The 12,385-nt window shown below is 56.5% G+C and overlaps 1 protein-coding gene across 5 annotated transcripts in view; it reads right to left on the bottom strand.

Annotated features, from left to right (window-relative positions):
• The window catches only part of PTPRE (protein tyrosine phosphatase receptor type E), a 41,193-nt gene extending 29,476 nt beyond the window's left edge, over positions 1-11,717 (bottom strand). For 2 of the 5 annotated variants that reach the window (XM_044240735.1, XM_044240736.1), the window contains exons 1-4: positions 11,604-11,717; positions 5,476-5,575; positions 5,113-5,186; positions 3,291-3,427 (exon numbers count right to left, since the gene is read on the bottom strand). In XM_044240735.1, the coding sequence (XP_044096670.1) occupies positions 3,291-3,427; positions 5,113-5,186; positions 5,476-5,575; positions 11,604-11,715 (423 nt within the window). In that variant the 5' untranslated portion in view covers positions 11,716-11,717. Of the gene's footprint in view, positions 1-3,290; positions 3,428-5,112; positions 5,187-5,264; positions 5,348-5,475; positions 5,576-11,603 lie in introns of those variants that run through there. The other 3 variants (XM_044240737.1, XM_044240738.1, XM_044240739.1) reach the window with 3 other exon arrangements.
• Positions 11,718-12,385: the final 668 nt, after the last annotated feature.

Genomic DNA, 12,385 nt, shown 5'->3' with positions numbered 1-12,385 from the left:
GAGCGTGGACCCAGCCCTGCCACCCCTCCCCACCACAGGGACCTGAGACCCGGAATACGGAGCTGGGGTGGCAACACTGGCTTCGTGGGTGGCGCAGAGGGGCACCTGGCGTGAGAGGCCCAGCGCTCTGCGTAGGGAGCACGTCTCCGTAGCCCAGCACACAGAGTAACAGCCGCGAGGGGCTGGCCCATCCCTTTCTCCTGCTGTCCGTGTGCCCATGGACCCTCGACTCCGAGCTGCTCATATGGCACAGGGGAAGCGGGACAGCACCCAGGGGAGGGCTCTGCCGTAACTGGGTCACCGCTGCAGTGCCGGGCGTGAGCCGCGCGCGTGGTAATTGGTCACCAAATACCATGACGGATCGTCCAGTTACATACAGTGGCCGAAGGAGGTTGGTTTGTTTGCTCCCTTGAGGTGAGATTTCATGTCCATGAACACACGGGAGGAGCCCCAGGTCCTGCCCCTTCCCCTTCCACCATGCTTGGCATTTGGACAGGTGGGGAGAAGGGCAGAGAGGTGCACGGTGGGAGCTGTTCCAGCAAGCTCTGGGGGACATGTCTGGCTTGCATGCCCTGTCGGGCCCTCTCCTAGCGGCCCCGCCCCTGTGCCTTTCCACAACGCTAATGACAGGCTGCATCCGGCCTTGGCTTGGGCTAGCCTGATGGTCTGAGACTGAGAAGATTCTGTCCGGGGAAGTGGGCTATTCTGGGTCTGAATGGCGCTCCCTTGATGGGGTTTCATTGGGAGCCTGAAACAGATTTCCATGGGAGAGGTCTTGCGCGTGGAGGGGTGGAGACTGAGGTTGGGTGTTCCCAGGAGGGGTCTCAGAAACATGGCAGCCCCAGCCCCCTCTTGTGCAGACATGCAGCTAAGCAAGGCCCACGACTACTTCTCTCACAGGGCAGGACACTCCAGGGGATGTCCTGTGGCAGGCAGCATCCTTATTTTATAGGTGAGTAAACTGAGGCAGGCAGAGGTTAATTAATGGCCCAAAGCCCTCCAGGCTGGTAAGAGACGAGCTGGGCCAGGAATCCGGGCAGGCCAAAGCCCACGTCCCCTCCCCGACGGCTCCACCAAGCTGACCCCCGTGCCAAACGCTTTCAGGCCACTGAAGCCCTGGGTCAGCAAATAACCACATCCAAACTCGTCTGGCTGGACGAGTCTGAGACTCGTCTGTCCTTCCACAGTTTCTGGGACTGGAGCTCAGGACAGCCGGCGCCAAGGAGGGAGATGAGATGCCGTCGTCCAGCTCAAGTGTGGAGCCAGGCCTGGGCTGGTCCTGGCAGGCTTTGGGGCCCTGACAAGGGGCAAGCCACATAAACGTGGCTGAGGGCCCGGCCGGCTCCCACTCGTGAGAGGAGCAAACGGGTCCAGAGAGGACCGGCAGCTCGTCCCTGGTCCCCCAGCGCCAGGCCCGGGCCCTCCTCCCCTCTGCTTACCTGCCCGCCCCGCCCTGCACAGAGGCCTCCAGGGGGCCACGGGGAAGCCACTCAGTGGGAGGGGTGGGGCAGGGCGAGAAGGGTAAAGCACCCAATTTAAAGTGGTGCCCCCCAAACTGCCCCCAAAATCAAGTAAAATGATATTCCAATGCCTTTGAATATTTAATTTCTTTCTAAAGTCAAAATCAAAGCCAAAAAAAGAAATTGTTGAGGACCCATTCATGAAACCTTTATATACAGTCAGGATGGGTAACCGCAGAGACAGGCGGCGTCGGAGAAACCCGTCGGCACGGCCTCGTCTTTATTCGCAATTGCACTATTGCGCTCAGCGTGGATCGTTCACTCTGATTTTGATACATTTGCTTGTTGCCTTAAATATTATTTCTCCTGAAGAATAGAGGTTTCATTGTGCCTGGGGCAACGGCCTCACCTGCCTGACCCTATTTCTGGCCCTGCTCCATTGGAAAGGCCCTCACTCCTCCCTGAGACGGCAGCAAAGCCCGCTGCTTCTGACCACGGCTTCCTGCTGGCCCGCCCCCCCCCACCACCACGTGCAGAAACCCCAGTGCGAGGGCAACTGGGACCAGGCAGGAGGGGAAGATTGCAAAACAATATGGCTTAGAGCTGTCTTTCAATATGACCTAATTTCTCAAAAAAAAGTGTGTGTGGGGGATACATTTGGAAACAATTAAAAGGAAGCAGGATAAAGGCAGACAAGGCATGGGTTAAAAAACAAGCCAAGTGCAGGTGAATTGCTCTGTCACCTCCCATGCTCTCACCGGACGTTTCCTTGTGAAACGTCCCCTGGGCTGAAGCAGTGTCATCTTTGGGTAAACCGACCACACAATGCTTTGCTCTCTATGAAGCCCGCTGTCAGAGCCTCGCAGGGAGCCGTGAGGTCCCTAAGACAGGCCCCTCTGCTGCCAAGGCGCACCCCCGCGGTGGAGGTCAGCGGAGAAGGTGCAGCGGACCCATGGGCCACAGCCGGTCCGCTCGGCCCCTCCCCCTGCAACCTCCACGCTCGGCACATGGCTGTGCACGAAACCAGGAAAATGCATAAAACGAAACTCAAAACACAGTCAGGGATCAACTCTGAGCAGCTAAACCCAGGGAGACTTCCCAGTGTCTGTGTTACTCGCCCCCCACCCCCCGTCTCTCCAACACATTCAGGAGTCCCAGGACATTGACTTAACACGAGCAACACAAAGGAGCATGGTGAACACACGTCCGTAGTCTTGTTGAGTCAGGAGACTCGGTTTGCTACCATGGGGACTGTCCCGACGGGCATCACTGAGGTCACAGAGAAGGTCACAGTAGCCGAATGAAGGCAAGGCTTTGGAGCAGACCTCAAACCGAAGGGCTCCCACAGGCAGAGTTCATGCCCCCCCAGGGAGCCCCACGACTGCTTAATTCATGCTCTGAGCAGGGGTCAGAAGAAGCCTATTTCCTTTGCCAGCGAGATGCGTAAGCTCTTCGAAGCCCATGAAAGGTGGGGTGGGGTCCCCGCTTTCAACACGGAAGTGTCCCACCGCCGCCTGCTCAGGCCCTGGTCCTCCATGTTCACAAGACTCCCGAGTCTCCGTCATGCTGGATTTTGGGATACGGCAGCCAGAGTGATAGCGCGGAAAGGAGCCTTTGGGAACATCTCCCTCAAGAGTCCCATCTTAGGAAGGAGCAACAAGGGTGGGGAGGCGTCCTGCAGCAAAAATCAGGTCTCCAGAAACCCGCTTCGGAACAGGGTCATGACTGATGCAAGAGTTCCCGTCCTCGGGCAATGGATCCCGAAATATGGTACCACCTGCCCGCGTATTCGACCCCAGGACAAGAAGACAGAGGACCCTCCCCACTCACATTGAACTCCTCCCGAAAGCGTTTGCAGTCATCTGCGGAGCGGACTCGGATCTCCTCCTCCAGATGCGCCACGGGGATGGGAAAGTACTTCTTGGGCCCGGAGGGGGACCTGCTGAGAAGCATCACTCTTTGTTGCTCTGTGGGACCAAAAGAAACATGGGGGCCATTGAGCCACATTCCCGGACAGCTGGCTCCGTAACCAAATGGACTGACAGCATTCCTGGAAGAAAGACTAAGCTGTGTGTGTGTGTTGGGGGGAGGTCACTGCTCTTAGATCAGGTAGCCCGGGGCTGCCGGGGAGGGGATCTGAGCACCTGAGTGAGTGTGGAGATCTGTCCCCTGTGATACACCCACGGCATTTACAAATACAGGAGTTCCTTGGGGTGGGGGGTGGGGACCAGCTCCCACCCATCATAGATGCCTTATTTCAGACTCCTCACCTCAGCTCCTTCTGCAAAGGATTTGGGCAGTTTGCCCGTCAGCTCAATTTTCCAGGATTGAAATAAGGAGGAAGACTATGTTAATAAACTAGCAAGAATCATTTTGGTTTGAGTTGGGAATCGGTGAGGATATGAGTCTCCCTCAGCCTTGTCTTCTTCGTGACACACACGGCCCTGGATGTGGACAGCCCGTAAGCTGCAGGAGAAACAAGGCAAACACTGCCCTTGCTCAGCAGCGAGCGCGCAGGGAGGCCCTGGGAAGGGCTGGCTGCAGGGCAGTTCCTGGACAAATTCCTTCCATCAACTCCGAGTGACACAAACAGAGAAATCCCCGGCATGTGCGTCCCTCCCTGGAAAATGCGCCGATATTCTCAACAGGGTTAACGTGGAACCTTTGCCGTCATGAGGCAGAGGGCCTGTCCCCACCTGCAGCAGCGTTCTGCGGCCCAGCCAAGAGCTCCTCCCCGGGCTCGTTCCTCGGAGAGAAGATGTGTCAGAAGGAGTCTGGCGGGGGCCTCCGGGGCTCACCAGCCACACCTTCTTCCCTCCCATTCAGGCTGCTCAAAGGTGCTGGGCAGGGAATCAGGGCAGGAAGGGGGCCCCGGAGGTCACGTTAGCACCTAACAAGGTACGCCCGGCCCCAAGCCTGAGAAACTGCCCTGGAGCCCCCCCGAGTCCGTCCCTGCTGCCTGTCCTGCTACCGCGTCTCAAGTCTGAGAGCGTGTTTGTTCCCTCCTGGCGTGGAACGAGCCGGCAGCAGGCGACCAGAGGAAGCGACAGCCACTGGTGTGAACCAATACTTTTGAAAGCTTTTGCCTCACACAACTTTCCCGGCCATCTGGCTGTGTCGGGGGCAAAGAAACAATGTGCCTTGGAAGTTGCATTAACGCTTTCTGAACTGGACTCAGAGCGGAGGGAGAAAGGTCTGGAAGGCCCTCCACCGACAGCAACCATGCCCGCTGCACATACACACATATGGGCTCCCTTTTTGCATCGCGATCCGAACCAGTGCAAATTTCAGGGAAACCCTTCAGAGCGCTTTAGAGTAAGAACCAGGCCATCTCGTTCTAGAAGGACTGTGAGGGCTTACTGAAAAACGTTACATGTCAAAACCCCGTAAAAAACGACAGGATGTGAACGTTTCCAACAAAGCCACAAACTGAAAGCGAGTGTCTGTTTCCCACCAGAGAGAAATGGAGAAAAGTCTTGAAATGGTAAAATTCTACCATCGTAAAGGCTAGCGTCTAACCAGGGAGAGTAAGATGGGAGTCTCGAAGCTGAGGGAGTTTAACATTTAAAAAACAAAAGGCAGACCACGGCCCCTGGTGAGGTCAGAAAGAACGCAACACCCACCGCACCCCCCGCCCCCGGCCCCCTGGTACCTTGTTCTTCCAGGATCCCGTTGGGCATCTTCTTGTCATTGGCGCTGACCACGGCTTTCCTCTGCTTCCTGAACCTTGGAGACACAGACCGGTTAGCTCCGGGCCCCGGGGGCATTTCCCAGACCACAGGGACCTTGCGTGGCGATACCCACCAGGTGAGCCGGGAGAAGCTCTTCCTGCTGCTCATGGCTGGGCCGAGGCACCCTGGCCTCCGGTCCCCAGCCCCGCGGATCCCCAGCCCCTCCCGTCACCAGCCCCGCCGCCCTCTGTCTGGGCCCACACCCGCCCTGCCGCCTCGAGCAGCTCATTTCCTCTTCAGAGCTGGTCGGGGCAAGTCCGCCCGCGCCCCGGGGACACTCCTACCTGAAGAAGTAGGCGGCGAGGAGCAGGAGGAGGACGAGCAGCATCAGAGGTAGCAGAAGCCAGGCCAGCAGCGGCTGCGGCGCGCCTGGGGTGGGAGGGCCTGCGGGCAGAGCCGGGCCCCATCGCAATGGGAGACCCCAGGCAAGGACTCAGATAACAGGGAAAGTGGGGTTTGGGCAAGGAAAGATCCCCAACACTAGGCTGCACCTTACAGTTTGCAAATTTGTTGCCCTCCGTCCCATTCAAACTTCTTCCCTGAGAACAGAACCTTCTTCAGCTCTTCTTGGACCCCAGCACCACACTTGAGAGTCTGCAAAGCCCGCCATGGGCCCCATCCGCCGTGCTCCCCATCGAAGAGATGAGTGGTTTTGATCCACGCAAGGGAGCTTGAACTGAGGGCCTGGTGGCTTCATCCCAGACTCCCAGACTCCCAGAGGGGCAGTGAAGGCACAGTGGGGAGCCCCAGACCCTCAAGTAACCTGTTACCCTGTGTTCCTGGGGCACCTGCCTCTCCCCATCGTGGGAAAGTAGAGGAGGTTGAGGGATGAGCTGCCCATTGTTCTGTTCTGAGGACAGCGTGGGGAGCTCCCAGGACCTCAGGCAGGAGATCAGGGCATGGGGTGCAGCCTGGCCCTTGGGTCAGGTGGTCTGTGGCCAGGCCACAGTCAGGTCTTCCAGAGCTTCGAGCTCCCAGTCCTACTGGTCCTGGCTGAATTTCCTCATTCAGAAGGTCGCATGTCCTCGGATCAAGAGCAGCTGCCTCGTGGCTCCCTGGGACCAGCCCAGTGAAACCCAATTCCGAGGGGCTCTGGTGGCCTTGCTCCCACCCCTGCCCCTGAAGTTCTGCCTGAGCCCCTGCCACCCCAGACTGCCGTGCTGCCCTCTCTTCATCAAAATGGACCTGCTCCCAAGGAGCATATCAAATGCCTCCTCCTCCAGGAAGCCTACTTGGTTTTCCTCCTGTGGATCCTAGAGACTCTCTATAAGCACAGACCCCACTCTGCTGGAGTGAACTGGCCGTGGGAGATGACTGCCTTCCCTCAGATTCAGTGGAAGCCCCTCAAAGGCAACAACTCAGCTTCCTTGGCTCTGAGTTCCCAGAAGCACCAAGCACAGCCTTGAGCCCAGTGGGAGCATCGTAGGCCTGCAGCCTCCTTCCCCCACATCCCAGTGCTGATGTATTCTAAAGGGCCTACTGTGCATCTCATGTCCCACGTGTTAAGCAACCTCCCCCCAGGCAGGGCCTCATGCTGACCCCCGTCCCTGTCAGCGGCTAACGCAGGTATTTCTAATAAATGACAGCACGGCAATGACTCGAGTGACCAGCTGATGCAGAAGTGCCCTGGGGGGCAGCAGGTCTGTGAGGAGAAGGAGGCCAACCGACAAGACACCCTCCTTCCAGGCTGAGCCAATGCCTCTCCCCTCTGACTAGCAACCTCACCCGCCAAGCGAGAGGGCAAAGCCAGGGTGACCCAGGCTGAGCCGCTAAGAGCCCCGGGTCCTCTCCTCTTCCCCGCCCCCTCCACTGCAGAGCTGCCCGGGGAGCAGATCCGGCCTGAGGCTCCCACACTTCCGCATCCAGTGAGTACCCTCCCTGCTCTGCCGGGGCGTTGGCGCCTACTCAAGTACAGTCTGATGGGGGAGATGCCTGACACCAAGGGGCAGAGCTGGGCGCAGCCCCACACCGCAGACAGGGCTCTCTCCCTGCCCTGCCAAATGCAACCTCAGAGTGTGGGCGGGTGCCTTCTCCTCCCCCAACTTCTGCATTTGCCCAGAGGTCAGGCTGCCCCAGCTCAGCTCCTATCTTGGCAGTGACTGCCTGGCTAGCTCGCCCGTCTGAGGACTGGAGGGACCTGGCCTGACTTGGGGGTCTGAAGGGCGCCTGGACCACAGACAGACAATCCCTAGGGTCAGGAGGCTCCAGGGTCTGGCCTCCAGGCTCACGCTGCCTCCAGTAAAGGCCAAGGTTACAGAGGTGGATGTCTCCACAGCACACCCTTGAGGACCTAGGCAGAACGACCCACAGATCCAGCGTCCTGCTGTGTGCAAGGCAGAATCTGCAGATCACAAGGACCAATGTCAGCAGCTGCCTCTTTCTGGAAGGCAGAGATCAGCAGGAACACTCAAGAGCTGGCGGGCCTGACGGGGGGCCTGGAGAACTGAGAGTGCCTCCCCACCACTATCCAGTTCCTCCAGCTTGCCAAAAGAAGAAATTCATATTTTCATGTAAAAAATGATCTGATTTTTAAATATAGATAAGTAATGCAACCTAAATGCAGTTTTTGAAAAATACTACAGTCTAGAAAAAAAAGCCTTTACAGGCCGTGTCCCCTGTGCCAAGTGAATGTGCAAAAAAACAACAACAACAAAAAACAGATGACATTGGCTATCGGCCAGCTCTGTGACTCGCCTTCCTCGTTGGGCCGTCGGCCCTGGGAAGCTTCTGTGCCAGCAAACACACACCTGCTTGGACGTCCACATTCTGAAGAACCTGAGATTTCAACGGACATTTAGGTTGTTTCCAACTCTTTGGCTGTCACAACTTCCCATCTCGTATCTGTATCTTGGTGTATCTTGAAAGTGCTTCTATAGAAGGTTCCGGAAGGGGACCCTGTACCTCTTTGTGCGCACACAGTGCATTGTAGTAGAAACTGCTCGAAAGACCCCTGCAGCATTTCCAGCTTCCGTGCTCGCCTCGACTGGGTGATGGAGTGATTTCTTCCAGCTATGAGCAATCCTCTTAATTTTTGTCAGTCTGATAAGGAAAATAATCTGCATTTCCCTACCTTCTATAGAGTTAAACATCATCTCATGATCAATAAAGCATCATCAATTCGATATTTGCATTTGGCTTGGTCACAACCTCCACCGTTTTTCTGTGTTATCTATTTCTTATGAATTTTTTAGGAACCCTTCCTGCAACAAGCACAGCAACATTTCATCACACTGTAGATCTTTACCCTCAACTCCTGCGTAAAGGAATGTCTCCTGGTGATTATTTAAAACATTCTGTTCAAGGAACAAATGAGATGATTTCTGGTTAATTGGCACACCGGGGCTGTATGCTGGGATTATCCCAAATAATCCTTTTGGGGAACAAAGTGGCAAAGGACAGCTTCACACAGTCAGGCTCCCCCCTGCCCTGGGATTCTAGGTCAGGGGAGCCTGTCCACGTGGTAACACCGAGACCTTGAAGTGGGGCCACCTCCGATTTCCCTCCCGGTTGTGTGACCGGCAGCCACCGCCCCACCCAGAGGGCCCCCAACAGAAGCAGCACAGAGTGTCACATCCGTTCTGATGGGCATGAGCTCTCACGACAGTCCCCCTCCCTGAAAGGAGCCCCCAACGCCCACAGCCATCTCATGAGCCAATCATCTCACTTTCAAGTGAACTGAGGAGGCGGAGGGGTGAGGCTGAGTCACCCCGCCCGACAGATGTCCTCTCTGGAGCGCCCACACAGCCCCACGGCGCTTCTGCGCTTTGGGCCAACGACGTTCTGCCTGGTAGATTTGTTGCTGTTGTTGTAAGCGCTGCTGCAGGTGGTGTCCGGCCTCGGGCCAGCAGCAGCCGGCTCCTCTCTGTGGGCTGCAGGGACACACTGTCCTCGGGGCGGGTCTGGACGGTCCGGGCTGGGGGACAGTGCCAGCAACCCCACCCCCCGGCCCCGGCTCCCGGAGACCAGCCGGCAATGATGTGGGATGACAAATGTAGTTCCATGTGCTGGGAGCATCTGTCTTTCCTTTCCTGTGGCTCTAGATTTCTCTGGCTTTCCATGCAAGGCCCGTGCTATGCTTGCCACCCCCTGCTGAGGGCGGGCATCAGAGACTGAGCCCCACCGCTCCCTCCTCTTGGGGCCCAAGGGTGCATTTGTAGGACATGTGTGGGGTTAGAAAATCATGCAAAGCTCCTGAGCTGGATGGGTGTTGAACCCTTGACAACAGCCCAAAAGGCAGCACTTCGAGTCACCTCGCCCAGGCTTTCTCTTCCAGAGGGATGTTGATCATTTTTGTTTTCCCAAGGCCTTGTGATAAGCATTTTTTTGTGTGTGTGTCAACTTAGCTGGGCCACGAGCTGCCAGATACTTGGTCAAACATTGTCCTTGGTGTTTCTAGGGGGGTGGTGCTTTTCAGATGACAGTCAGCATTTAAACTGGTGTCTCAGGAAAAAAAAAAAAAAAGATCGCAGCCCCTCCCCCCATTGCAGGTGGGCCTCATCCAATCAGTTGAAGGCCCACATAGAATAAAAGTGCCAGGCATTCTGTGAGTAACAGGGAATTCTTTCTGCCTGATTGCCTTCCAACTGGGACATCACTCTCTCTGGTTTTGTAGCCACTTGCCAGCCTTCAGACTCAAACTAGGACACTGGCTCTGTGTATTTTGGACTTGACAACATCCACAATTGTGTGACCCAATTCCTTATAATAAATATAACTACAGATACAGACACAGGTGCAGATATAAATGAAAATATAAATATTTATCTGTGGATTCTGTGTCTCTGGAGAACACTAACCAATTCACCAAGTAATACCGTATCAGAGAAGTCCTTGAGTTTTATGTCTGGGAGTCTCAGGAATGGAGAGGGAAGGGGGCACGGAGAAGGCATATGGGGACTGGCAAGAGGCTCCGAGGCACCCTCGGGGGAATAGGTCTTACTGGTTACAGATTCCCACTACCCTGGCCACGGGCCGGAGCTGGCAGCCAGATGGGCCTCCGTCTACCAGGGAGGTGTGGCCCAGGGACCCCGTGTCCAGTCCTTGGGGACCCTGAAAACACCAGTTGGACCTCTGTGTTGGGCAAACATCCAAGGAGGAGAGATCAAGGGACACTGAAGAGCGAATGTCTGGGCCGTGAGAGATTGGCCGGGGGACAGACAGGCCTCCTCTGACGGGGTGTCCTGCCAAGTGCAGCAGCGGCCCCATGGACGAGCTCCCGAACCCCGGCTGGTTGTCTCCTTAATCTGCACTGCTGAGTAGCGGGCACTATTACCACCTCCGTCTCACAGACGGGGACACTGAGGCACAAAGAGGTTCGGGGTGTGACTCCGGGTCACTCAGCCAATGAGCGGCCGGCAGAGCTAGAACTGAACTCGGGCCACGTGTCTCGAGAGCCTTCGCTCTCGCTGCCACTCCTCCTCCCGCTGCCGCCTCCTCTGACCTTTGCACGGCATGGATCTCATTTCATTGATATAAAATTGACATACCACCCACTCACCCGTTTTAAGCCTTCGATTCAGTGATTTTCAGCTAATTCACAGAATTTTTTTCAGCATTCCAGAACATTCCCATCCACCTCTCAGCCACCTGGGGTCACTTGGTGTTTGCCCCCCAAGCCCAGCCCAGCACTCCTGTCCCTTCTCTGGCATCAGCTTCTCTATTCCGGGCACCTCCCTTCAATGCAGCCGCGCAACACAGGGTCTCGTGTCTGGCTTCTTCCACTGAGCGCGTTTCTGGGGTTCATCCATGTCTGTTCACTCTTTCCTACCCCTAACTTTCAAAATATGGAAAAGGCAGGAGAACAGAGCAATGAACCCCCGCGTGTCCGCCACCCACCTTTCTGATCAGGACGGGATGGCTCTGCTGGCCCAGCACCCCCCCCAACTCCTTCTCCCCATCTGCTCTTTCTCGATCACTCCTGGACCTCGCAAGGACATCAACATGCCTCTCTAAAATGTAAGGGCTCTTCTCCCAAAAGTATAATCTAACCACTATACCAGTATCTTGCCCAAGAATATTAATGTTAACTTCTCAACTGCAGCAGCGGTCATGTCAGTGGGTCAGTATCCCCTGCGGCCTCATCACTGTTCCTTCAGGCTTGCTTCAATCAGATCCCCAGGAGTGGCGGGCGGGAAACGTCACTTCTGCTCTCCGGCCTCCCACCGAAGCTGACACCAACCATCAGCACAGGGTCGTGTTCGCTGCCCCCGGACCGCAATTTGTTCTGCTCCAGTTCCGCACAACTGGCCTGTCTGGCCAGCTGGTGTGGACAGGAGTGACACGAGAGACGCTCTGCTCGCTGAGGAAGTCAGCCGCACCCCGCGTCTCCTCCCTCAGCCGTGTCATCCCGGTCCGAGAGCCTACCTGGAGGGGCAGGGGAGGGCCAAGGAGGGGCATGCAGCCGGGGCCTCACCTGAGGTCGTCGAGGTCCAGTTGCTGACCGCCGCGGTGGTCTCGTTGCCCTTGAGAGCCCTGGCGAGCGGCAAGCTAACACCGGCCAGCAGGAGCGGACAGAAGGGCTCCATGGCGAATCTGTAAGAAGCAGGGACAGCCTCAGAGGGGCCCGTCTTGGGTGGCCGGGCCCCCCGCTGAGAAGGGCCACTCATGGAGGACAGGGCGGACTGGGGACAGAATGCCGATGGGCGTGCTCTGGAGCACTGGGCTGGGAGGCGGGTCTGGGGACACTCCCGGCGCGGTTTACTCGGGCACTAGGGAAGTGATCTCACCTTGGGATGAAAAAAGTTAGGAACTCTAAGAGCTCTTCCCACATTAGAAAAGCACTTGCTGTTCAGGTTAATTTCCTTTCTTTTTATTTTTTTAAAGATTTTATTTATCTGTGTGTTTATATCCAGACAGAGAGATAGAGAGGCAGCGGGGGCAGCAGAGGGAGAGGGAGAAGCAGGCTCCCCGCTGAGCAGGGGGCTCCCCGATGACCTAGGACCCTGGGATTATCACCTGAGCTGAAGGCAGACACTTAACAACTGAGCCACCCAGGTGCCCCAATTCCCTTTCTTGGGTGTTTGTCTGGTTTTGCAGGGAGAGGGGAGGTGAACAAGGATGCGGAGGTGTCCAGGGAGGGTAAAGTCTGAAAATACCAGATCAGTGATTCTGAAAGGCCGCTTCATGGAGCTCAGCGAGGCCCTTTACCCACAGCTTCTGGATTGCCACATGGAATGATCTGTTCAATATTTCGGG

Source organism: Neovison vison, chromosome 2, assembly GCF_020171115.1.
Source record: "Neovison vison isolate M4711 chromosome 2, ASM_NN_V1, whole genome shotgun sequence".
Taxonomy (NCBI): domain Eukaryota; kingdom Metazoa; phylum Chordata; class Mammalia; order Carnivora; family Mustelidae; genus Neogale; species Neogale vison.
The sequence above is the reverse complement of the archived record's forward strand: the minus strand, read 5'-3'. Positions and strand labels throughout refer to the sequence as shown.